The sequence below is a fragment of the Biomphalaria glabrata genome, chromosome 16 (assembly GCF_947242115.1).
Source record: "Biomphalaria glabrata chromosome 16, xgBioGlab47.1, whole genome shotgun sequence".
NCBI lineage: Eukaryota > Metazoa > Mollusca > Gastropoda > Planorbidae > Biomphalaria > Biomphalaria glabrata.
In genome coordinates this window covers 17,705,904-17,729,520 of record NC_074726.1, presented here as the reverse complement: position 1 = coordinate 17,729,520, position 23,617 = coordinate 17,705,904, and the positions used below count along the sequence as shown (strand labels likewise).

Genomic DNA, 23,617 nt, shown 5'->3' with positions numbered 1-23,617 from the left:
CTCAGAACATGCATTTTGATGGCTTCAAGACCAGAAATAGTGCTTGGCGGCGGGGCTTCCCCCCGCGCTAAGGGAACTCCTAGCGCTCCCCCAGACCCCATTGCTAGTAATGGCTGGGAATCTACAATTTTATGGAAATAGCTTGACGGCAAATGCGCCAAACGTCGCGGGTGGGTCTAAGTCAGTAAGAATAGTACATTAGGTATTTGAAATAAAACTTTTTAATAGCAGGAAAATGCACTGTAGATACCTCAGAACATGCATTTTGATGGCTTCAAGACCAGAAATAGTGCTTGGCGGCGGGGCTTCCCCCCGCGCTAAGGGAACTCCTAGCGCTCCCCCAGACCCCATTGCTAGTAATGGCTGGGAATCTACAATTTTATGGAAATAGCTTGACGGCAAATGCGCCAAACGTCGCGGGTGGGTCTAAGTCAGTAAGAATAGTACATTAGGTATTTGAAATAAAACTTTTTAATAGCAGGAAAATGCACTGTAGATACCTCAGAATATGCATTTTGTTGGTTTTCAATATCAGAAATAGTGCTTGGCGGCGGGGCTTCGTCCCGCGCTGGGGGAGCTCCTAGCGCTCCCCCAGACCCCTTTGCTAATATTGGCGGGGAATCTACAATTTTTCCCCTAACTCATGGAAGAACCTATTCTAGGGCACAATAAACGTCTTCCGAAAGAATGAAGGGTCAGAATGCAATAAAGATAATGTACACACACACACACATAAAGACACATAAAAAAAAAATTTCGCGGGGGGGGGGGGATCCACCCCCCAAACCCCCCCCCCCGAAAAAAAATCCTGGCTACGCCCATGGTAGACAAAGTAATTGAAAGGTTTCATAATCATTTTTTGCCTAAGTCCAACACTGTGTATAACAGATTTAAATTCTTTTCAAGAAAGCAGAAAGACGGAGAAACGTTTGAACAGTATTATACTGAGTTAAAGAATTTGGCAAAAGAATGCAAGTTTGACAACCTTCGAGATGAAATCATCAGAGATCGATTGGTATGTGGCATACAGTCGAATCGAGTGAGAGAGAAACTTCTGAGAGATGTAGACTTAACTTTAGAGAAAGTAGCAAGCATAATTCGTGCTGACGAGCATACCCAGAACCAAATGATAGATATGAAAGGACTACATGTGGATGCTGCTAATAAATTAAAGAAGACAGAAGATAGAAAGCCAGTCAAAACCTCAAAGGAAAATATGGCAAAGAATCATGTAACAAGTTTCATTAGAGATTGCAGATCTTGTGGTGGATCTCATGGAAAATACAATTGCCCAGCATTCGGACAGACATGCCGAAAATGTAAAAAAAGAAATCATTTCGCTGTAAAATGTCGTTCGAAACACTTCAAAGCTGGTGATTTACTGGAAGATGAAAGTCAGTCAAGCCAAGTAAATGAGTTGTGGTTTGAGGCAATTGGTACTGATCAGAAGATTATTGAAATTAGAAGGAAAACTGAATCTGATGCTAAATTAAAACTTGTAATTAATTATGTCAGAGAAGGTTGGCCAAAGATAAAAACTCAAGTTCATGAAACAGTGAAAGTGTATTGGTCATTTAAAGACAGTATTCATGAAGAGAATGGAATATTGTTTTATGAGAACAGAATTATAATTCCTTCAAGTATGAGAAATGAAATTCTCGACAAGTTGCACATAGGTCATTTTGGTCTTGAGAAAACCAGATCCAAGGCAAAACAGAGTGTGTTTTGGCCAGGATTGTCTAAAGATATTTTTTCGACAATAATGAAATGCGCAACATGTGCAACGTTCAAAAGAAATAATGTGAAGGAAAAATTGCTACCTCATGCTGTACCAGACAAACCATGGAAAAAGATTGCGACAGATTTGTTTGAATGGCGAAACAATGACTATTTGCTTGTTGTGGACTATTTCTCTAAATACCCCTGAAATAAAACGACTGGAGAACAAAACAGCAGAATGTGTTATCAGGGCAATGAAAGGTATTTTTGCTAGACATGGCATACCAGAAGAAATAGTGAGCGACAATATGCCATTCAATAGCTATCAATATAGAGAGTTTGCTTCTGAATGGGGTTTCAAGATAACAACATCATGTCCCAGGTACCCTAAATCAAATGGACAAAGTGAGGTGTATGTTGTTTATCGTAAAGCAGATATTTAACATAGCATAAAAAAGTGGGAAAGATCCATATCTCGCTATGCTCGAGTATTAAAAATACCCCGATAAGCGGACTGCTTTATTCGCCATCACAACTGCTGATGAGTAGAAGACTCAGGGACATCATTCCAACTGATCCCAAACAAACCATCGGTAGCTGAAAATGCAGAGACATTACTCAACGAACGACAGAGGAAAAGCAAAGTGAAATACGATTCAAACGCAAGGTTACCTAAAGACTACTCTGTCGGGGAGAAGGTGAGAGTTCGTCTAGGACAAATATGGCAGAAAGCAGTCGTCATTAAGAAACATCCATCACCCAGATCTTACATCATAAAGACAAATGATGGGAAAACATACAGACGAAATCAACGGTTTTTAAACAAGAGCTACGAAGAAGACATCTCTGGGTACTATGACACCGACGAAGACAATGAACAGCAAACTGTTAGAACAAACGAAACAGACAATTATAAACCAACATCTAGAGAACTTGCTGTGCCGGTCAAGACAACCAGAAGTGGTCGAGTTGTCAAAATTCCTTGTAAATATAAGTATTAAGAACTTTAAAAGGAAGGATGTGATAATAGCTTCAAAAGGAAGGATATACTAATATTAGAAGATATTACGTCATTGTTTGTTGTTTATGTTTTATGCGAAAGCAAAGAATCGGACGGAAATAAAAGTTAGTTATATATGTCTACCTTGATAAAGACAAGTCTCGTTATTATCATTATTAATTAGTAACGTCTACAGTAATTTATTATTAATCTGTGACAACAGAACAGTGTATTTGTGATGTCATGTAAATAAACATCGATGTGCCTCGTTGAGTTGCTTCCCTTCAGTTATTACAATATCATGCAATCATCTGCGAATAATCTGACTTTTGTTCCTGAATTAATGCAATTTGGTAAATCGTTTATGTAAATAATAATAATAGTAGTGGACCTAAGTCTGTTCCTTAAGGTACGCCTGAGTTTACTTTTATTGGTGTTGATTTAAAGCCATTTATTATTACATTTATTGTTGAATAATGGACGTAAAACTAAATAGGCCTACTAGTTTGTATCAATGTTTCCAAGTTTGACACCTAGAATTGTTTTAGGAATGTCAATGTGTAGAATGGGAACTATAATAGGATTCATAAAACATTTCTTTATAAATTTGAAACTCTGTTAACTCGTTCAATTATGTTTAAAAAATGTACAAAAATACAAACGTTTAATTTGTGTTGGAGTTCTGAATCAAACGTAATAAGATTATTAAAAAGCCACTCTTCTTTCATTGGAATGTCTTTTGGTAAATGCACCGATACATTCAGATTACTCAATTGTTTTGTCATACATTGTATTCGTCTTATTAGGGTAGGGGGCCCACCAATATATTCTTGAACCCGGGCCCACGGGTACCTTGCTACGCCACTGCCCCCACCACTTGATGCCCAGTGCGACCCGCACCACCCGCACATTGCTAGCTACGCCACTGCTCCCCACTGACTAGTATGGCGATTAGAGCTTTCCCAGGGTTAGGTCGTCATAGTGAGAAGACAAATAAGATGAAATAGAGAAGTGGCGGGAAGGGTCATTTTCTGAATTGTGAGAGACATTCTCGGCACATGCAACCGCATGTAGGGCCTGATCGTTGTAAAATCTTGAGTTGTACAACTACTAAATCTATACATTCTAGTACTATCTATCAATCTATCTATATATATCTAGATCTAGATATCGCCACGCTATTTAGCATAAAGGTTAGTGATGGCCTACTGGTAGCCTAGGCAACTCAAAATACTTAATTCTGATTGGCTAAATCGATTCGAAGGAACATTATAAAGGCTTAAAAGAACTGTGTCAAGTCAATAATTCTTGAGTATGTGTTAATGTTTGTAATGTGTGATGTGGGTATGTCATAGTGCGGACTAGATCTAGTAGTATGTTGAATTTGTCTGGGAATGGGTTCTCGAAAAGCTGGCAGTGATGGCTCTGTCGCAAACAAAATTAATAAAGATCTAGACATCTAATAGTACTAATACTGTAAAGAACTGACAGCCTGTAGCTGTAGGTACTAGTCTAGATAATAAGATATATTTTATAGATCTAAGCCCGGGTCTTAGTGGTCTTAGACGTCTTAGTCTAACTACTAACTAGTCTAAGCCTTAGGCTTAGGAGGTTAATTAAGCTACTGTGACCGACTGTGTCTCAGACTCAGTGTGTGTTAGTAATTTTGTTAGATTTAGTACTTAGTTTAGTACTGACTACTGTTATCTAGATCTAGATCTAACAGTTACTTACTTCAGACAGTACTGTAGTAGTAGATCTAATTATGAGTATGAAATAATTCTAGATCTATATAATTAATTATAATTATATAGGCTATTATATTAGAATATAGAGATAGATCTATAGTCATAGGGCCTACTACACTAGATTATGATTATCAAGTCCAACATCTAGATAAGTAGATTTAATCTAGGCTCTAGCTAGATTCTATCTATACTGTCTATAGACAGAATCAAGGTAAATCTAGATTTGTCTCTCTAGAATCTAGATCTAGATTAGATGTATGTACTCTAGATCAAAGACCAGTCAGAGTAAGAGTACTAAGACTAAGACCTGCTCAAAATTGTGTATCTTACATGGGCGTAGCCAGGATTTTTTTTCGGGGGGGGGGGGGGGGGGGATTTTTTTCTCCCCCCCCCCCCCCCGCGAATTTTTTTTATATGTATTAATGTGTGTGTGTGTGTGTAAATAATCTTTATTGCATTCTGAAACTTCATTCTTTCGGAAGACGTTTATTGTGCTCTGGAATAGGTTCTTCCATGAGTTAGTGGAAAAATTGTAGATTCCCCGCCAATACTAGCAAGGGGGTCTGGGGGAGCGCTAGGAGCTCCCCCAGCGCGGGGCGAAGCCCCGCCGCCAAGCACTATTTCTGATATTGAAAGCCAACAAAATGCATATTCTGAGGTATCTACAGTGCATTTTCCTGCTATTAAAAAGTTTTATTTCAAAAACCTAATGTGCTATTCTTACAGACTTAGACCCTCCCGCACCGTTTGGCGCATTTGCCGTCAAGCTGTTTCTATAAAATTGTAGATTCCCTGCCATTACTAGCAATGGGGTCTGGGGAGCGCTAGCGCGGGCGAAGCCCGCCGCCAAGCACTATTTCTGGTATTGAAAGCCAACAAAATGCATATTCTGAGGTATCTACAGTGCATTTTCCTGCTATTAAAAAGTTTTATTTCAAAAACCTAATGTGCTATTCTTACTGACTTAGACCCAACCGCGCCGTTCGGAGCATTTGACGTCAAGCTGTTTCCATAAGAATCTGTCACTGGTAATGTCTGAAGCCTCTTTCCACCTGCCATGAGGACCTCAATGAATGAGTGGCGTCAAGTTATACTAGGATATCATTGCAACTCTTCTTATGCGTAATTCATTTTATCGGAGAACATGTCCCGCAAACCTCATGCGTCGCTCTCTCACAATCTTACTAAGGGTTCGACTCCCAGTTCGGCATAGGATTTCCTTGATTTAGACCCGATCTCTATAACTGACTCCTGAAATCTGTCTTAGCCATCTTTGTTGAGCTACATTATTGTTTTTCAATTTCGGCAGATGACTATTCACTACAGTTTATTAAGGGAGCCCTGCCACTGGTAAAATGTGTAACCACTCTTGAATACGCTCTTGGAATTAAGTGACTGTAGTTTGCTTTAGATTTTATATCGAAAAGAGAAGTTTTATCGTCAAAATAATCTGTTGGGGGTTTTCCACCTCAAAATGCTCTGTAGGGGGATCTTAAACTCAAAACCATCTGGAGGGGTTTTAAACTTTAAACAAACGCCATCAGTAGAAGAGGGGTTTAAACTCAAAACCCCCGATTTGATTGGCTACGCTCAAATAATTTTAGTGTGTAATTTTCTTTTTTTTTTATATTGAAGAGGTATTTTTAGCATTAAACCCTCTGAATGGGGGTTTAAACTCAAAACCCCTTTTGGCAACGCTCATAGCATTTTGAGTGCGTAATTTGCTTTTTTTCTTACACTGAAGATGTATTTTTTAGCCTCAAACCCCCCTGGCGGGGGGTTTAAACTCAAAACTCCTTTGGCTGCGTTCATAGATTTTAGTGTGAGTAATTTGCTTTTATTTATATTGAAGAGGTACTTTTTAGCTTCAAACTCCACTGGAGGGGAGTTTAAACTCTAAACCCCTTTGACTACACCCAAAACATTTTGAGTGTATAATTTGCTTTGTTTTTATTATTAAAGAGGTATTTTTTACCTTCAAACCCCGCTGAAGTGGGGTTTAAACTAAAAACTAAGTCAAAACCCATTTAGCTACGCTCATAACATTTTGAGTGCGTAATTAACTTTTTTTTTGTATTTAACATGGGGTTTATCGTAAATTTTGGAGGGGGTTTTAAAATCAAAATCTCCCTTAACTTTGCTCTTGGAATTAGGGGATTTTCGTTTGCATTTTTGTTTTGTTTTGTTTTATAGAAGAGGGGGGGGGGTTAACTGCAAAAACCCCAAGTAGGGGGTTTAAAACTCAAAACCCCTAGTAGGGGGTTTTAAACACAAAACCCCTGGTAGGGGTTTTTAAACTCGAACCCCCCTGGTAGGGAGTTTTAAACTCAAAACCCGCTGGTAAGGGGTTTTAAACTCAAAACCCCATTGGTTGTGCTGGGGCAATTGATGGTTTAGTATTAAAATCTCACCTAAAATAAACAAAATCAAAGCAAAAAATCATTCACTAAATTCCAATCCCCCCCCCCCCCTGGGGGGGGATTTCATTTCGGGGGGGGGGGGGGGGGGTTTGAACCCCAAAACCCCCCCCCTGGCTACGCCCATGGTATCTTATCTATCATCTATTTTTCTAGATCTATAATATTTATCTAGAGAGAGGTTGGTCTATCCTGATCTATTTAGTCATCCAGTGCTTTTTTTGTGACAGTATGTGGGGAAAAAATGATTACTTTTCTTGCATTTTAACGTGTATTATTAATTTATTGGTAGTTAAGAAATTTGGCAATCCATCACTGAGACAACTGAGTACTGGCACCTATATTTTTTTATTTTTTTTTTACACAAAAAAAGCACTGTATCTATCTTATCTCTAGATCTAATTTCTATCTAAAAAATAATCTATAATTCTAAAAAAGGTCAATATTAAAAAGATTCTTCTAGATTCTATTTATGTCTATCAGGCCTACTTTGATAAAAATTTCAAAATGATCACAATGCAATGTGAATGGAACCTACTTAGTTAGATAGAGCTTGAGAAATGCTTTCCAATTATACCAATTTTATTTTGCTGAGTTTATTGTGAGGGAAGTTATTACAATTTTAGTGGCCAAAAATTAGCTTTCTTTAGCTTTTGTAATGCCAAAAAAAATCTTTGACCGAAAAAAGTGACAGTTGAGCTTTAATTAACTGCATTATAAAAAGGACTTACAGTCAGGCCACACAAAACTAATAAAGCATTCGACAAAAAAATAAAAATGTATGCGATTTTTTTCATCGTATGAGCCCAAACATCTCAAATAAAACAAATCTGAGATCTGTAATGTGTTTTATTTTGTTAATTATTATTATACTATATTTAAATAGCTATTTATATGCATCAGATCTAGATAATTTTTATAAATTGTAAATGAATATAGCACTGCGCAGAAAAATATTTGCTAAAATTTAATGACTATAATTTTCATAAACTTCATAAAAACAGTTTAAACCTTTTTGTAGAGCACTGGCAATAAATCATTTTAAAATGCTTGAATTTGAATGCTTTAAAAATTATATTATAAATGAAAAATTTCTTACATCGGAAAATAAAATTAAAAAAAAACTAGAGATAGTTATTAAAATGATTTTTTACTTGAATTTTTGTGCATTAATAGCTCATCATTTTAAAAATATAATCTACTTATTTATTAACAATTAATTTACATGTATACTAATAGAAAAAATAACACTAAAAAAATTAATTAATTGTTTGCAGAACTAAAAATATGAAAAAAAAAAGATTTAATATTATTATTTAAAAATTATTTTACTTTAAAATTTGCACATTAAAAAGTCATTACCTATAATAAATACACATTTCCTCTCCATAATCTAGCATTTAAACATTATAAAAGTTAATCTAAATGAAAAATTCCTGTGCTTTTTAAAAATAGGATGGGATAGACAGAAAATGACCTTTTCCAGTAAATCACAGTGCTGGTTGTTACTAAAAATACATTTTAACCATCAACTTAAAAAATTAATATCTAAAGAGTGCGCCAAGCTACAAAGTTCAAACTTAGTACACAGAAATATATTAACATGCTAAATTCAATTGTCAATAGAATTAGTGAGATTGTTGTATCTATAAACACTTTTATTTTATTTTTTAAAAATATTTTTACCCTTCTTTGTCTTTGTTAATTTTAATATCAAATATCTTTAAAGTGCACCAACAGAATTTAATAAAATTTGAAATATAAACATTTCATAATATGATAAATTATTGTAGCAAACAGCATTGTTGTAACAGATTGGCTTCAACAGCAAATAAAAATGATCTCTGATATCTTATGTTTACAAAAAGTAATCACAATTAGTCCTGAAATCAAATACAATGTGCTAAAATTTTGATCGAAATGACCACCCCTCAAATGTGCTGACACACATTTTAGCCATTTTTTGGGGAGATAAAAATGGATTTAGGTCACTTTATTGAAGTACTTATAAGTTATTTAGTTATATAATTAGGCTATATAAAATGATTGTATGTTTATATATTGTTATAACTCTGCCATGCGCACCGCAATCCAGGCTAGTGCAGAAAGAAGGTTCGCACTATTAGTGACAAGACTAAGTCAGATGTTGACATGAGAGAGAACGATTTCCGCCCAAGGGAGAGCTGATGTAAAGGTGCTGTGCTCAAGACATGTTGTTCTACATGTATTTGTGATGTCCGATGTGCCTCGTTGAGTTGCCTCACTTAAGTTAGTACATTGGTGCAGAAGTGGGATCATAGGCGACTCAATGAGAAGAGGTAGGATTCAATCACAATGACAACGTTGAAACAACTAGACCAGCTTTTAGTTAAAGAGCTAAGGCAGGCACTTCGGTACAGACGCCTGAAGCTTGGGGGTAGCAAAGAAGTGCTTACAGCTCATCTCCGGCAAGCCCTGATAGATGAAGAAGAAGATCCGGAGACCTACCTATTTGAAATGGAACCGGAGTTTTATGAGCTCATTGGCAAGATACATGGAGGTATTGATGCAATATGTGAACAAATTAACAGCATGGGGAACAAGGTAGATAAAATGGTGTCTGAAGCGAAAGAAGGAGTAGACTCGTTGGTAAAGGAGCAGTTGCCTGTAGACTCGTTGGTAAAGAAGTTGCATGGTCTAGACTGTGGCTGCACAAACAGTGGTGACGGAGACGCTGGGGATTGGAGTGCCGTCTGTATTGTGGGCTAGTCTTGTGGTTGTGACTTTCAAGACGAGAAACGTGACAACGATTGCTGTGACAATCTCAACGGGATGTACCGATTCAAACGGAAAGAGACAAATAAAGAAACTGAAGTGTTATGTGCCTGAAGCGTTTGCTCCTGTTGTACCTGATACCTGTATCTCTGAGCCGGACAGATGAAACGTTGGATCTGCGTCTAAGCCTGTTGCTGTAGACCTTAAGGACATCTGCCTGTGCTCACGAGTTAAATTCGAAGCTCGAGAATTGCATCCAGATGTTAAGCATGAACTGTACGTGCGGCGCATCACACAGAGAATTTAGATGCCAAGAAAACCACCAACAAAGTATGTGTACTGCCATCATCATGGACATTGGCATAGACGAATGTCAATCAACCCAGGCTAAATCTAAGCTGGCAAGAGGAAGACATCTTCAACTTGAACTTGACGTGAGACTGTTAGCTGCGGGTGACTGCGGCGCATTGGACTTTGTTTGCAACTTGGCTGCATGTGAACCTGAAACTTTCTTGAGAGGCGTCTGTCGAGAGGGTCTGCTGAAGCACCGTGCCCGAGCCACAGCTGTGTTGAAGAAAACAGTGCTCAACACTATCTCCTTGTGTGTTGAAAGGCCACGTCATCGTCTCAAAAACAACCTGGTCAACTGGCGGAAGAGAAAGCGACACCAGAGGAAAACAGTGCGGATGACTTCGTGGGGAACACGCTGCCTGTGCCTCCCACTGATCAACCTCCACCTGAACTGTCTAACCTCCACTGCACTGTTTCTTTTTGGGACAAAAAGCTCTAAGAAGGGGGCAATGTTATAACTCTGTCATTCGCACCGCAATCCAGGCTAGTGCAGAAAGAAGGTTCGCACTATTAGTGACAAGACTAAGTCGGATGTTGACATGAGAGACAACGATTTCCGCCCAAGTGAGAGCTGATGTAAAGATGCTGTGCTCAAGACATGTTGTTCTACATGTATTTGTGATGTCCTGTAAATAAACATCAGTGTGCCTCGTTGAGTTGCTTCCCTTCAGTTATTACAATATTATTAAATCTAGATAGTCTATTATTAGATCTAGAACTAAAAATCTTTATATCTATATTAGGTGCCGAATAGTAAAATATGATAATCGGCCGAAGCCGTAGCTAAATACCTACGTCTTGAAAATAGCTTGTGCTGCTGAACATTTTGTAAAACTGTTAAATAGCATTCCTACATGGTATTCATATTATTTTTTTCCCTTTTATACACCTTATTGTTTTAAACTCTGTTACTGATTTATGAATTAAAACTTAACAGTATTTATAAACATATAGGCCTAATTAACTAATCTGTGTAGCATGAGTGTGTGTTTATGTATGAGGCCACCAACTTTAAAGGGTGTATATGGAAGGGTCAATGTAAAATATGTAATTATATATTTAACTATTAACTAATGTAAATCTCTCAAAAGTAAAGTGCATTCTGGCTTGTATAGTGGGTGGATGTATGTATTCATGATCATCAGGCTTGTAATTTAAAGTCCAAGGACTGCTTCTGGTTATGGCTTAATACTGATAGTATTAACTGTTAGTTAATAGTTGGAATCTGAAGCGTTGTAGGTCAATATTCATTGTTTTAGATTAATTCCTTTGCGGCAAACAATATTTTATTAACAACAGGAACATCAATTTTACCTATTTATAGCTTGAACCTTAGATGGTGCCGAAGCATAGATTTAGTTGTAGTCTGTAGGCCTATTATTTATATCTATGTTTAGATCTACAGTTGTATAGATCTAAGAGCATTAGGAAAACCAACTATAGAAGAAAAAAATTCATCCATACCCTCCCTACCAAAAAAACATAGACTGTGTGTTCGACTGATTTTAACAACCTGTTCAGATAGACATAGTGGGCCTACACATGTAGTCCTAATGTAGTGTGATAGTTGATGGTGTTAGTCTTGACCATCACACATTTTATTCCCTTGGGCATAGTGTTGAGAGGTCAGGCAAAAAAGATAACACATTGGCATGGTCAGTCAGACATATAGATAAATTATACCCGTACACTAGTTACAGATGTCAAGTGTTTTTTTAACATTCCAGCAGTATTCTCCTCCCCACTGGGCAGACTTATACTTTTCTTTTGTATTATACTTAAGAAATTACAAAATAAAAAAAATAAATCTGTCACTTATAAAACATATATATGCTATAAATAAATAAATTACATTCTTATGTCGAGTCGCCCCTACCCCAATCTATTGCACCTACCACCTGGTACAACCCTCTTTGTTTTATATTTACTAATGATTTAATTTGAGATTAGAGTGTTGTCTGACATATTATACATATGGGGGTGACCAGTCATTTTATTCCTGGTCACTTCATCCCCGTGGTCATTTCATCCCCTGGTCATTTCATCCCCAATTAAATATTTTTTCTTATTTATTGTTTAATTGTGCTGTTAAGGCTTTGATTTTAAGTCCTTATTTCATCTAATATATAAATATGATTATGTAGAATGCTTTTTGATATCTTATAATATATTGTAAATCTGGGTGTGTACTTACTTATAGCACTTCTATTGGATGTGGGGGATGTAATATTGTAATATCCTGCGCATGATATAATGATCAAAAGAAAAGGTGTGGTGGAAGTAGTGGAAATCTTTTGAGAGATGAGAACGATTAGAATAATTATGACCATGCTGCTGATAACTTATCATCAAAGGCCAAGGTGTGGTGGAAGTAGTGGAAATCATTTAAGAGATGAGAATGATTAGAATACTTATGATCATGCCGTTTGCCATTTGACAAAATTCACCACCATAGTTTGCTAAACAAAAGTTAAAACATTTTGGCATAACTGATTCATTATACCAATGGATTCAGGATTTCATGATAGAGAATGAACAATAATAATAAATGGCTCCAAATCAAAACCAATAAACCAGTAAACTCTGGTGTACCATAAGGAAAAGTCTTAGGCCTCCCACTGTTTGTAATTATCATAAATGACCTACTAACTTAATTGTAATAGTTCAGGAAAGAATGTTATTTACAAATGATTGCATAATATCTAGAACAATGAAAACAACAGAAGATACTGAAATTTTACAAAGACAATTAGAAGAGTTACCAAAATGTGAATCATTAAAATACCAATGATTAAGATTAACAAAAAACTAAAACAAATAAAAACTGCTTATTTTATTCATGGTAAATCAGTTACACAGATCAAGTCTCAAAATATCTAGCTGCTCTAATAATGAAAAATTATGGAATACCCTTATTGACAGAATTATTTTAACAAAAAAAAAAAAAATAAGAACATAAAACTAAAATGCTATTTAACTTTGATTAGGCAAAGATTAAAATATGTCTCCTCTGCCTGAGACCCCTCAACTCAAGAAAACATAAACTAGAACCATGAGCAATGGTGTTAGAAGATCTGAAAGGCATAGAGGAAGAACTAGATGATTTTTTGATGTGCATAAGCAACACTTTCACAGCATATAATATGCAAATCAATGCCAGAAAAAAACACAGGGCTTTAAAATGGACATCAGTATTGGAGGTGAAAAGTTGGCAAGTGTCAGAAGTTTTAAGTACTTCAGAGCTATCAGTTCAGATGAAGGAATGAAACTACTGGCTAGTATTGCACAGAAGCATCTGAAAAGCTCAAAACAATATGGCAAGACAAAGGCATAGCACTTAAGACTAAAAATCAGACTTATGCTCTCCTTGGTCATGGCCACATTGTTGTATGCTTGGAGGCTAAATGAAGAAATTTGAGAGGAGAATCCTAGCAATGGAATTAAAATGCTATAGAAAGATTTTAGATATTACCTTCAAAGACCCCATAACTAGTTAGGAGATTTGAAACAGGATCATAATAATTGGTGTTGAGCTTTTCAATGACCTGCTGACCACTGTCAAAAAAATGCAAACTAATATATATATATATACAGGGTGCGTCAAAAAAATGTATACACACTTTGAACTATCATAGACAATTTATTTCCCGTTCTACAATGCTAAATTTCTGGACTTGGAAAGCTTAATGTCCAATTGGAAAAATAAATCCGACCTAATTATGCCGCAGTTGTGGACTCATCACTTGTAGCTGTACGAGGTCGCCCTGATCGACATTTATGCACATCACACACTGTTCCATGAATTTCAAATTTGTCTTGTAGACATGTAATTGTTAACCTTGAAGGTGGTTCTGTACTGTATTCGAACCGCAGCAACATTCTCAAACTTCCAGAACCACTTAATTATCTGCTTCTGCTCTTCATAACTCAAACGCACGTCTGCCATGTTGCAGTTACTGATGTTGAAGGCCACCAGTTTGAACATTACTTGCATTGATCACATTTATTTTTCCCATTGGACATTAAGCTTTCCATGTCCAGAAATTTAGCATTGTAGAACGGGAAATAAATTGTCTATGACAGTTTAAAGTGTGTATGCATTTTTTAATTTAACGCTACATAATAATGATAATAATTTTGTAATAAAAAAAAAAAGGAAAGCCTGTTAATGATAAATTATTTAAAAAAAACTAAATTAACCTCTATCTGTTTTTTATTATTAAAAAAAAATCTTAATATTTTTTATTTTTATTTTCAGACCTATTAGAAGTACATTAAGGTTTTCCTGTTGTTTTTTAAAGCTCAAGGTACTTTTTAAAATTTGATATATAAATTGTATATATATGTGGCCTCCTTCCGCGACTATGGATCATCTCTGGGAAATGAGATGAATGCCTGGGCATTAGCTGTGGTCGGAACAAAGTTGCCCACACATCAGTTCCCCCCCTCTCCACGCAGCTTTTGGGTGTAACACTGGCTGCTGCAAACTGCCTAGGGGTCTGGGTTGGTCCCCAAAGCCCTTCCCATGATAGGGTATATCTGCAAGGCAGTAGAGGTTTGAATTTCCTTCTCCTAGGTGGGTATATATATATATATATATATATATAAATCTAATATATATATATAAATCTAATATATATAATAATACAGTATAATATTATGAATATATTTTTCAAAATTCCTTCATTACAAAACTTATATCAACTTACTGTCTGTCTGGTACAAAATATGTACATGTTATTTCTACCACACCCCAGCTCTGATCAAGTTAAAATTTTGCACAATTATTTCTTGTACCTGACAAAAAAGAATCAATTAACAAATCAGTAAATTCATTATTTTGATTGGTCTTGAACAAAAGAAAGAATTTCTACTTGACAGATGTGGTGGTGTAAGTTGAATTAGTCATAGAGAAAAACAAAAGCATGAAATTGCGCTAAACAATAATATTTAGTACAAATATTTCTAATCGCACAGATTTATTATTGTTAGTCTTGATCTATCACAAATTTAATTACAGAACAGATCCATGCTGATTTAAACTGTTACACTTAATACAAGTTTGTTTGTTTTTTTTTTTAAGGATTTTTATTATGTTTTTCTTGCTTAGGAGATTTAGTTTGTAGGGCTTTTCTTTTTACAAAGCTTTATCAACTATTTTTGTCGTCTGTCTGGTAATAAGTTTGTACATATTATTTTTCCCACATCAGATCTCGGATCAATAAAAAATTTTAACAAAACAAGAATCGGTTTAAAAATTAACCAATTAGTTAATTAACTATAGGTAATTAATTATTTTGTTTGGTATCAAACAAAGGGAAAGAAATCAAACCTGATAGATGTGGTTTCAGGTTGAATAAGTCCTCTTGAGGAGGCTTGAGCCACGAGTTCGAATTCAAGTCGTACAAACTTTTTTTTATGCATTTAAAAAGCGATCATGGTAACTTAGATAGCCCCTTACCCAACTGGTCCAGACAAGTAATAGGATCATAGCGCATTGAGAAAGCTAAAAGAAATAGTGCTAAACAAAAACAATTGGTACAAATATTTCTCATCTCATTCATCTCGTCTCTGGTTGTGGTTCCTTTTGGGGCATAGGCCACCAACCATCTTCCCCCAGGTGTCTCGATTCTGGGCAAGTCTCTCCAACTGTCCCATATCTTGCCCATGTGCTTCCAAATCGTTGCATCCTGTATTCTTGGGCTGGGTCCCCTCATCTCTTTGCTTGGGGGGGTTCCAGGTTAGATATATGTTAGATTTTAGGCTTGTGAAGGGTGTGACCTATCCATCTCCAGCACCTCTGAAGGATATCTACTGCTGCTTTGTTCTTTGTCACAGTTCCTCATTTGAGATCTTGTCTGGCCTGCAGATCATACAAATTTTCCTCAGGCAGGCATTGATAAATATGGTGGTGATGGTGGCTCTCCAGGTCTCTGCTCCATAAAGTAGTATTGGCTTAACAACAGTGTATAAGAGCCAGATCTATGTGGTGGTGCTTATTTCCCTAGATCACCAGGTGTTGAAAGGCTGCTGGAGCTTTACCAATGCGGGTTCTGACATCTGCATCTGTTCCTCCATGGTTTTCTAGGATACTACTGAGATAGGTGAAGCTTTCCATCTCTTCCAGCGCCTCCCCTTGGACTGTAATAATGGCTGTGTTGTTGGACACTTTTATATTGAACACCTTGCTCTTAAATTATGCGTAGCATAGTTATCTGATCTTTACATGATCTCTTGTTTTGAAAGCTGGCTTGTTGGTCACGGGGATGTGGATCTACATCATCTTTCTAATCATACAGATTTTTATTGTTAGTCTAGATCTATTACAAATTTAATTACCTGAACCAAAGTAATTGATACAATTGTACTTAATATAAGCTTTGTGTTTTTTAAAAATTATTTATATTTTTCTTGCTACAAAGGTTATATCAGCTATGTCTGTCTGGGTGTAATCTTGTACACGTTACTTCTCTTACTTCTCATTCTCAGAACAAGTTGAAACTTTGCACAATTATTCATTGTCAAGTACTGTTTAGAGAATTAGGTTGTTTGTAAAAATTGTAAACTCTAGACTTAAAAAAAAAATTACCCCCCCCCCCCCCTTTTCACTGTTCCTAAAAGGAATCTTTAATGTATTTTCTGTTCTTAAATTAGAAATAAGACAATTATAATTATCTTAACGTAAAAGAATTTTTAAAATTTTGTTTTGCTTCAGAGCACCTTGAGTTTCTTCTTTCAGGTCTTTATCTCTTTTGTGCCCAAACCCCCCCCCCTTTCCATTTTTAGGAAATCACCCCTCCCCCAGGGTAGTGTGTTTTAGCCCCCATTGAAGATCACTGGTCTAGATCTATTAAAAATTAATTCATTGATTGATTCAAAGTAATTTCACTCAATATAAGCTTTGTTTTTAAGTATTTAAAATTTTTTATTTGCTGCTTGTTAATTTTGTGCTTTCTGCTCATATTTAACTCAATGAATCACAGCCTAATTGCCCATGATGCTATTTTCTCATCTTGTTAACACATTACTCCAGCTAACTAATTAGGTATGTATAACTAGGCTAGTCCATTATAAAGACTTATAAAAAAATTTAATATTAGTAAAACCAAAATAAGTATTGTATAGTTTATAACTATGTTTTAAGGTCAAGATTATTAACATTTGTGTTTAGTAATGGTTTTAGGGACAAGTAGGTTATCAATAAGCTAATTCACAGTATTGGTTGTTAAGGCTATGAAGATTTTAAAGTTGATACATATCTCCTCTTTTGTGATCGAAGATGAGCACATTTCTCTTTTCCTATGAACTCACTTTAAATATCTGGCCGCATACCTGGCATGGGTAGGTTTGGTTAGTTGCTTTTTGTTGGTTCTGCGCTGCTGTTTTATGCTGTTCACTCTCCTTGCTTCGTAACTTGTGACTCCTACACTCACAGTTTCACGCCATGAGGAGCGATCGAGAGCTGATGCTTCCCAGCCATGAATGTCAGTATCACACTCCTTGAAGCAGCTCTTAATGGTGTCTTTATAGCGCTTGTATTGACCCGCTGGGAGCACTTTCATGCACACAACTCCCCGTACAGAAGTTGTTTGGGAAGGCGATTGTCTGGCATACAGACTACTTGTCCTGCCCATCGAAATTGGGACCTTTTTACTGTGGCATTGATGCTGTTATGTTAGACAACTGTAGGATTTCAGTATTTGTTATGTGGTCAGACCAATGCACCTTATGAATTTTCGGAAGACAGCATAGGTGGAAGGAGTTAAGCTTTTTGATGTGGCAGGAATATAAGGTCCAGGACTCTGATGCATATAAATATGTATACTTTCAGTTTTGTGGATATGCTTAGACCTCGCCGTTGCCACACTTGTCCTTCAGGTCTGCTAAAAGCAGCACTGGCACGTGCAACACAGAAGTCTACCTCATCATCTAGGTTGTTATTGGCTGATATGGTGCTTCCCAGATAGACAAACTTTTTAAAATTTGCTAAATTCTGTCCCTCTATAAGAATGTCTTTTTCTGTGAAAGATTTATTTGAAGGAGGTTGGTGCAGCACTTTTGTCTTTTTTACATTTATGGTAAGGCCAAAATTTTTGCAGGCGTTGGCAAAGAGGGACAGGCTCTTTTGAAAGTCTTCTTCATTTGAGTAGCAGGTCTCTGATGCAGTCATATTTTACTTTGGTCCTTGCCATAAGTCTTTGAACATTGAATAGACTTGCATCAGTGTGATATCGTATACCAACTCCTTTCTATGCGACATGATTTGCTAAAGGCCTTCACGACTGACGCTATGAAAAGCTTTGGTCAAACTATGAATGCATGATAGATATTTGAATTTCACTCTCTACTTTTATCCTTGATTTGGCAGTCTGCAAAGATAATGTCAACCATGCCTCTACCCTGCCTGTTTTAGGCACTTGTATATCTAATATTCTGATTAAGTTATCTTGTGGCTGTATAGAGTTGTGGCTAACTTTGTAGCCTAAAAGTATTACTTCTTGCACGGCTAATTCCATTATGTGTTTAATGGGAGAGATATAATTTTGTGAAATATCTTACCTCATGATCAGGGTCGGCCTTGGGGATAGGCAAACAAGGCAGCCGCCTAGGGCCTCCAATTGGTGGGGTCCTCGCACAAAACAAATTTTTTAAAATATTTTTTTTTATTTTATGTTATTTGTTTTTTTAAATAGAAGAAATAGCGAAATTTGTGCCCCATGTTATTGTTAGAGTCATTAGGTTTTTAAAAAAATGCTTACTTTTTTTTTCTTTTTTCTTTTTATATTTCATTTGGGGCCACCAAATTCACTTTGCCTAGGGCCTCCAATTATCTAAGGCCAGCCCTTTCACGATGTCTTCTAAATTTGACATAAGATAATATTTGAGTCAAGTTACATCTGGTTGAGTTGTATGAAATGAGTTTGTCACTTGTCAAGGATAAATGATGATGTGCAAGGCCTGTTTGAATAATCTAGCAGGATAATTTCCTTATGCTTTATTATTATGTATTATTGAGGTTTTGCCTGAAAAATTGGTGAAAATGTTGACTAGTCCTTTAATGATTTGGATATTTCTTTCTTTCTTTGATATGTTAGATTAAATCTGCTTATACTTTATATAATTTTATATCTTTCAAAGATTCAGTCTGTGTTAATATTATTGATGGAAGTTTGAGCTTTATATTTAGAACCATCTTTAGCTCTCTGTGAAAATATAAAAAGCCAAGACCTTGCAATACTTATTACCATGGAAGTGGTTGCAATGAGAGAGAATCAGTTGTATTTAGATTGAACCTAAACAAAACTACCAAACTACTTATCCTAAAAAAAGGGACAACAACAGCGCAATGCCCTAACCTTAATCACGATCATCCAAAATAATTTATCAAATTTTACGTTTCAGTACATTATAATGATAGGTCAAAAAGACATCTTGAATCCATACATATAATAGATATCATAAAATTTACAACTTGCCTTTTAAGTGTCCTGTTTTACTACTGATAAATAAATATAGTTGCTATTGGAGATACTGAATAAAATAGTCCAATGTTTGTAGAATAATCACTTGATATGCAGATAACTTTATGAAATGAATACATATGTCTATAATAGTCCTCTGTGTAGTTCTATGTCGTGTTCTGCCGTATAATTAATATAGTTCCTTCTGTATTCTTACAGTTAGCACTACTCACTTCTATGTTAAATTAGTTCTTGTAGTAACTTCTTATTCATTGATTATGTTGTAGACACCAAAGCTAGCCACTTCTGACACCAATAAATTGCTAAATCCCACTTCTGCACCAATAAATGTCACCAAGTTATTTTAGATGGTTGTGGGGGTGATATCAGGTTCATATTATAATGCTCTATGTAGGCATTATCAGGATGCATTCTTTTACATTCATACCTCTCTCATTTATTAGGAAATAACTCATTGTCTGGAGAGGGTCCTTGAATGTGTAAGTCAGGTTTGGAGAGGTCTCTTTAAAGTGTTCTACCCGTCTTGCATCCTGTTCTTCTTTTGTTAGCAAAGTTTTGCCTTGCTTGTCTTTTATCTCCAGTGAGATCTCAGACAATACGATGGAGAGTCTTTGTGTCATTTCTGCATGCAGCTGCTTGTGCCTCATGACCCTTCTGTTCAATCCAGTCCCGTTTATCTCGCCAACAGCTTCTGTTTACTTTTAGAAGCCTATAGGCTTCTTCTGCTAGGTTGCAATCCTGTGTTTCATTTTTCTGGTCTTGTCTACATTTGGCATCTTTCCTGTCATGGATCAATTTCCATGTTCTGTCTTGTATCCACCGTTCCTTGTATGAACCTCGCCTCCTTCTGATGTCTTCTTTCGCGCACCTCTTCAAGGGTCAGTATATCTGCAAGAGCCTCAAAGCGGTTCTTTAGTTTTGATTGGAGCTGTGCTGCAATATTGCAGTCTTTGAGCTTATCTACATTAAATGGGCGGGGTCGTGTGGCTTATTTTGGTTTGGCATTTCAGTCTGAGCTTACATTTGCCACTGACAAGGTAGTGCTCTGAGCTAATATTCGCTACTCTGCTAGTCCGCACGTCGAATAGAGATGACCTCTATCATTTGGAGATGCAAATGTAATCTATCTCGTTGAAGATTTCTCCATTTGGTGATCGCCATTGTTTTTTTTTTTTATTTGTTTGTGCTTAAAATATGTGTTTCCATTAAAAAGATAAGTCTAAATCTATTGTCATTTTGCTACATTTAAAAGGGGTGAGATAAACGATTACAGTTAATAAAACCAAAGTGATATTTCTTTTTATTTAGGGAACAAAATACCAAAATAAACTTAGAGGAAAGGGAATGTGGCATTCATTTGGGACCTTCAGAAAATGCATTTTTTTCTCTATGCCTGAAATTCTTCTTATCTTATATAATACAGACGTTACTTCAAAAAAGAAGATGATTACGTCCTATGCGTCATGCATTTAGTCATGCATATTAACCAATGACTTAAATTCTGCCAAGTCACTGGTTTTCCTGGCTAGCTCAGGCAACCCATTCCATGCTCTAATAGCACTAGGGAAGGAGTATTTGTACAAATTTGTCCTAGCATATGGGACGAGGAATGTGCCTTTATCTTTGTGTCTTTCAGAGTATTTTATTAAATTTTGTTTTTGTATTTGAAGATTATGGTTCAGTGTTTTATGTATGATTGCTACTTTACTTTTGCGCCTTCTGTCCTGAAGGCTTTCTAAATTTAGTGATTTTACTAAAGGTGTTACTCTAGTCAAATGTGAATATTCGTTTGTTATGAATCTCACTGCTCTATTTTGTGTCTGTTCCAGTTTCTTAATGTTTTCTTGAGTTGAGGGGTCCCAAACGGAGGATGCATATTCTATTATTGGCCTAACCAAGGTTAAATAACATTTTAGTTTTATGTTCTTATTTAATTTATAGAAATTTCTTTTAATAAATCCTAATGCTTTGTTTGATTTTTTTGTAGTTTCATCAATATGTGAATTCCATGATAGTTTTTCATTTATTATAACACCTAGGTATTTTGCGTTTTAAGTCTGTGTTACTGGTTTGCCATGAATAAGATAAGTGGAATCAATTTGTTTTAGTTTTTTTGTTACTCTTAACAACTGACATTTTTCTGGGTGGAAAGACATGCTCCAATTTGATTCCCACTTCTGTAATTCATCTAATTCTCTTTGTAAAATATCTGTGTCTTGTGTTGTTTTTATTGTTCTATATATTATGCAATCGTCTGCAAATAATCTGACTTTTGTTCCTGAAGTAATGCAATTTGGTAAATCATTTATGTAAATTAAAAATAGTAGTGGACCCAAGACTGTTCCTTGAGGTACACCTGAGTTTACTGTTATCGGTGTTGATTTAGAGCCATTTATTATTACAGTTTGTTCTCTCCCTATCAGAAAATCTTTAATCCACTGATGCAGTGGACCATTAATGCCGAAATATTTTAATTTTTTAAGCAAACTATGGTGGTGAACTTTGTCAAAAGCCTTAGAAAAATCTAGTAAGATAGCATCTATTTGTTCACTATTATCTAAACCTTTTGAAAAATCATCAATTAGTCCTATTAGTTGTGTTTCACATGATCTATATTTCCTAAAGCCATGTTGGTATGGTGTGAGGACATTATGGTTGTCTAAGTGGTTTATGATGTTGCTACATATTATGTGTTCTAGGATTTTATTGAATTGATGGTATGAAGCAATGTATTTGGTGTAAATTGCTTGCATTAGTTGCAAAAAAAAAAAAAAAAAAAAAATCAAGTCAAAAGTTTATGTCTGAGAAATTACAATTTGCAGGTTAAAAAAAATGGGGGTTCCACGAGCAAAAAGAGAGACAGACAGACAGAAAAGTAAATAGAGAGCGGGCCTTAAAATTTCATTGTTAGGTTGATCATTAAAATGTGGCCTGTTAATTACATTTCACAAATAGAAAAGAAGGTGGTATTCGGGCCTTGATTTATCAATATTATCAATATAAAGCCTGGATACAAATCAACGTGTTTAGCCAGTGTGTATTACTAGTATTTATATATACACATACTGCTTGTATTAGAGGATATTCCTGTGTTTTTTAAAAATTAAAGGTTCTAGATTCTGTCCAGAAACAGATGACCTTTACATCATCTGCCCAAAAGATTGCAAGGACTGAAAGGTGAACTTTACTTTCTTTTTACTTTACTATAGATTCTGTAAGCTACTTTTCTATTTTTTACAGATACAATGTGAAGGTTTAACTCATAACTAGCATGGAAGAAGACTGCAAGTTGAGTAAGAAGGGAAAGACTGCTGACGGACCATGCCGGTTAACTTACCATTATTTCCTCATGTTAAGATAGATACAGGTACTACAAAATAAAAAGGTTGTTGAAAAATAGATATATTTAAATTTAAAAAAAATTTAATTGCATTTTAATTATTTTACAGATGCTCAAAAGTTATTGGTTGCTCTTCCTACTCTTGAATCAAGACTCCCCAACAAGGAACCAGAGATTCACTATTTGCGTAGATTTTTACGTAACAGAAATCTTCACCTTATACTTAGGGTAAATTTAGTTAAATTACTTTTAAAATACAGGGCTCATGTGGTAATCTGGAAAAAATTATTAGAATCAAGTTTTTTTTATGTTGAAATATTTGTTGTTCAAATCTAGATAATGTTTCAAAATTAGTATACCTTAATGCCTTTTTTAAATAACATTTTCAGTTCCTGAACTTTTAAATATTCTGTTCTTTCATATATAATTGTAATTTTTATTTTTAGTAGCTCCTCTACCATCCCTTAGGAAAGCTGCTTTTAGGTTTGTTTTCTGCTGTCCGTCTGTCCATCTGTCATGTTTGGATTAAGGAAAACTAATATAGCAATTGAAAATCCTATTTCACCATCACAGAGCAGCAGCAAAATCAAATCATGACTTGTCTAGAACTGCAAATACATAAGGAATGCACTCATCTTTTTTTTTTTTTTTTTTTTTTTTTTTTTTTTTTTAAAGTTTCATATGACAAGGATGTATCTTATCCCCATTTCTTTTTCTGATATACATTGACTATGTCATGAAAAAAAAAGAAGCGAGACAGCATTGGGTATCCCATGGCATGAACCTAACTGACTACATGGACCTGG

The 23,617-nt window shown here is 35.6% G+C and overlaps 1 protein-coding gene across 1 annotated transcript in view; it reads left to right on the top strand.

Moving 5' to 3' along the window:
• Positions 1 to 4,037: 4,037 nt before the first annotated feature.
• The window catches only part of LOC106073964 (MAGUK p55 subfamily member 7-like), a 152,470-nt gene continuing 132,890 nt past the window's right edge, over positions 4,038 to 23,617 (top strand). Inside the window, exons 1-4 of the mRNA XM_056013529.1 lie at positions 4,038 to 4,219; positions 14,248 to 14,296; positions 22,712 to 22,838; positions 22,921 to 23,039. Of these exons, the coding sequence (XP_055869504.1) occupies positions 22,793 to 22,838; positions 22,921 to 23,039 (165 nt within the window). The 5' untranslated portion in view covers positions 4,038 to 4,219; positions 14,248 to 14,296; positions 22,712 to 22,792. The remainder of the gene's footprint in view (positions 4,220 to 14,247; positions 14,297 to 22,711; positions 22,839 to 22,920; positions 23,040 to 23,617) is intronic.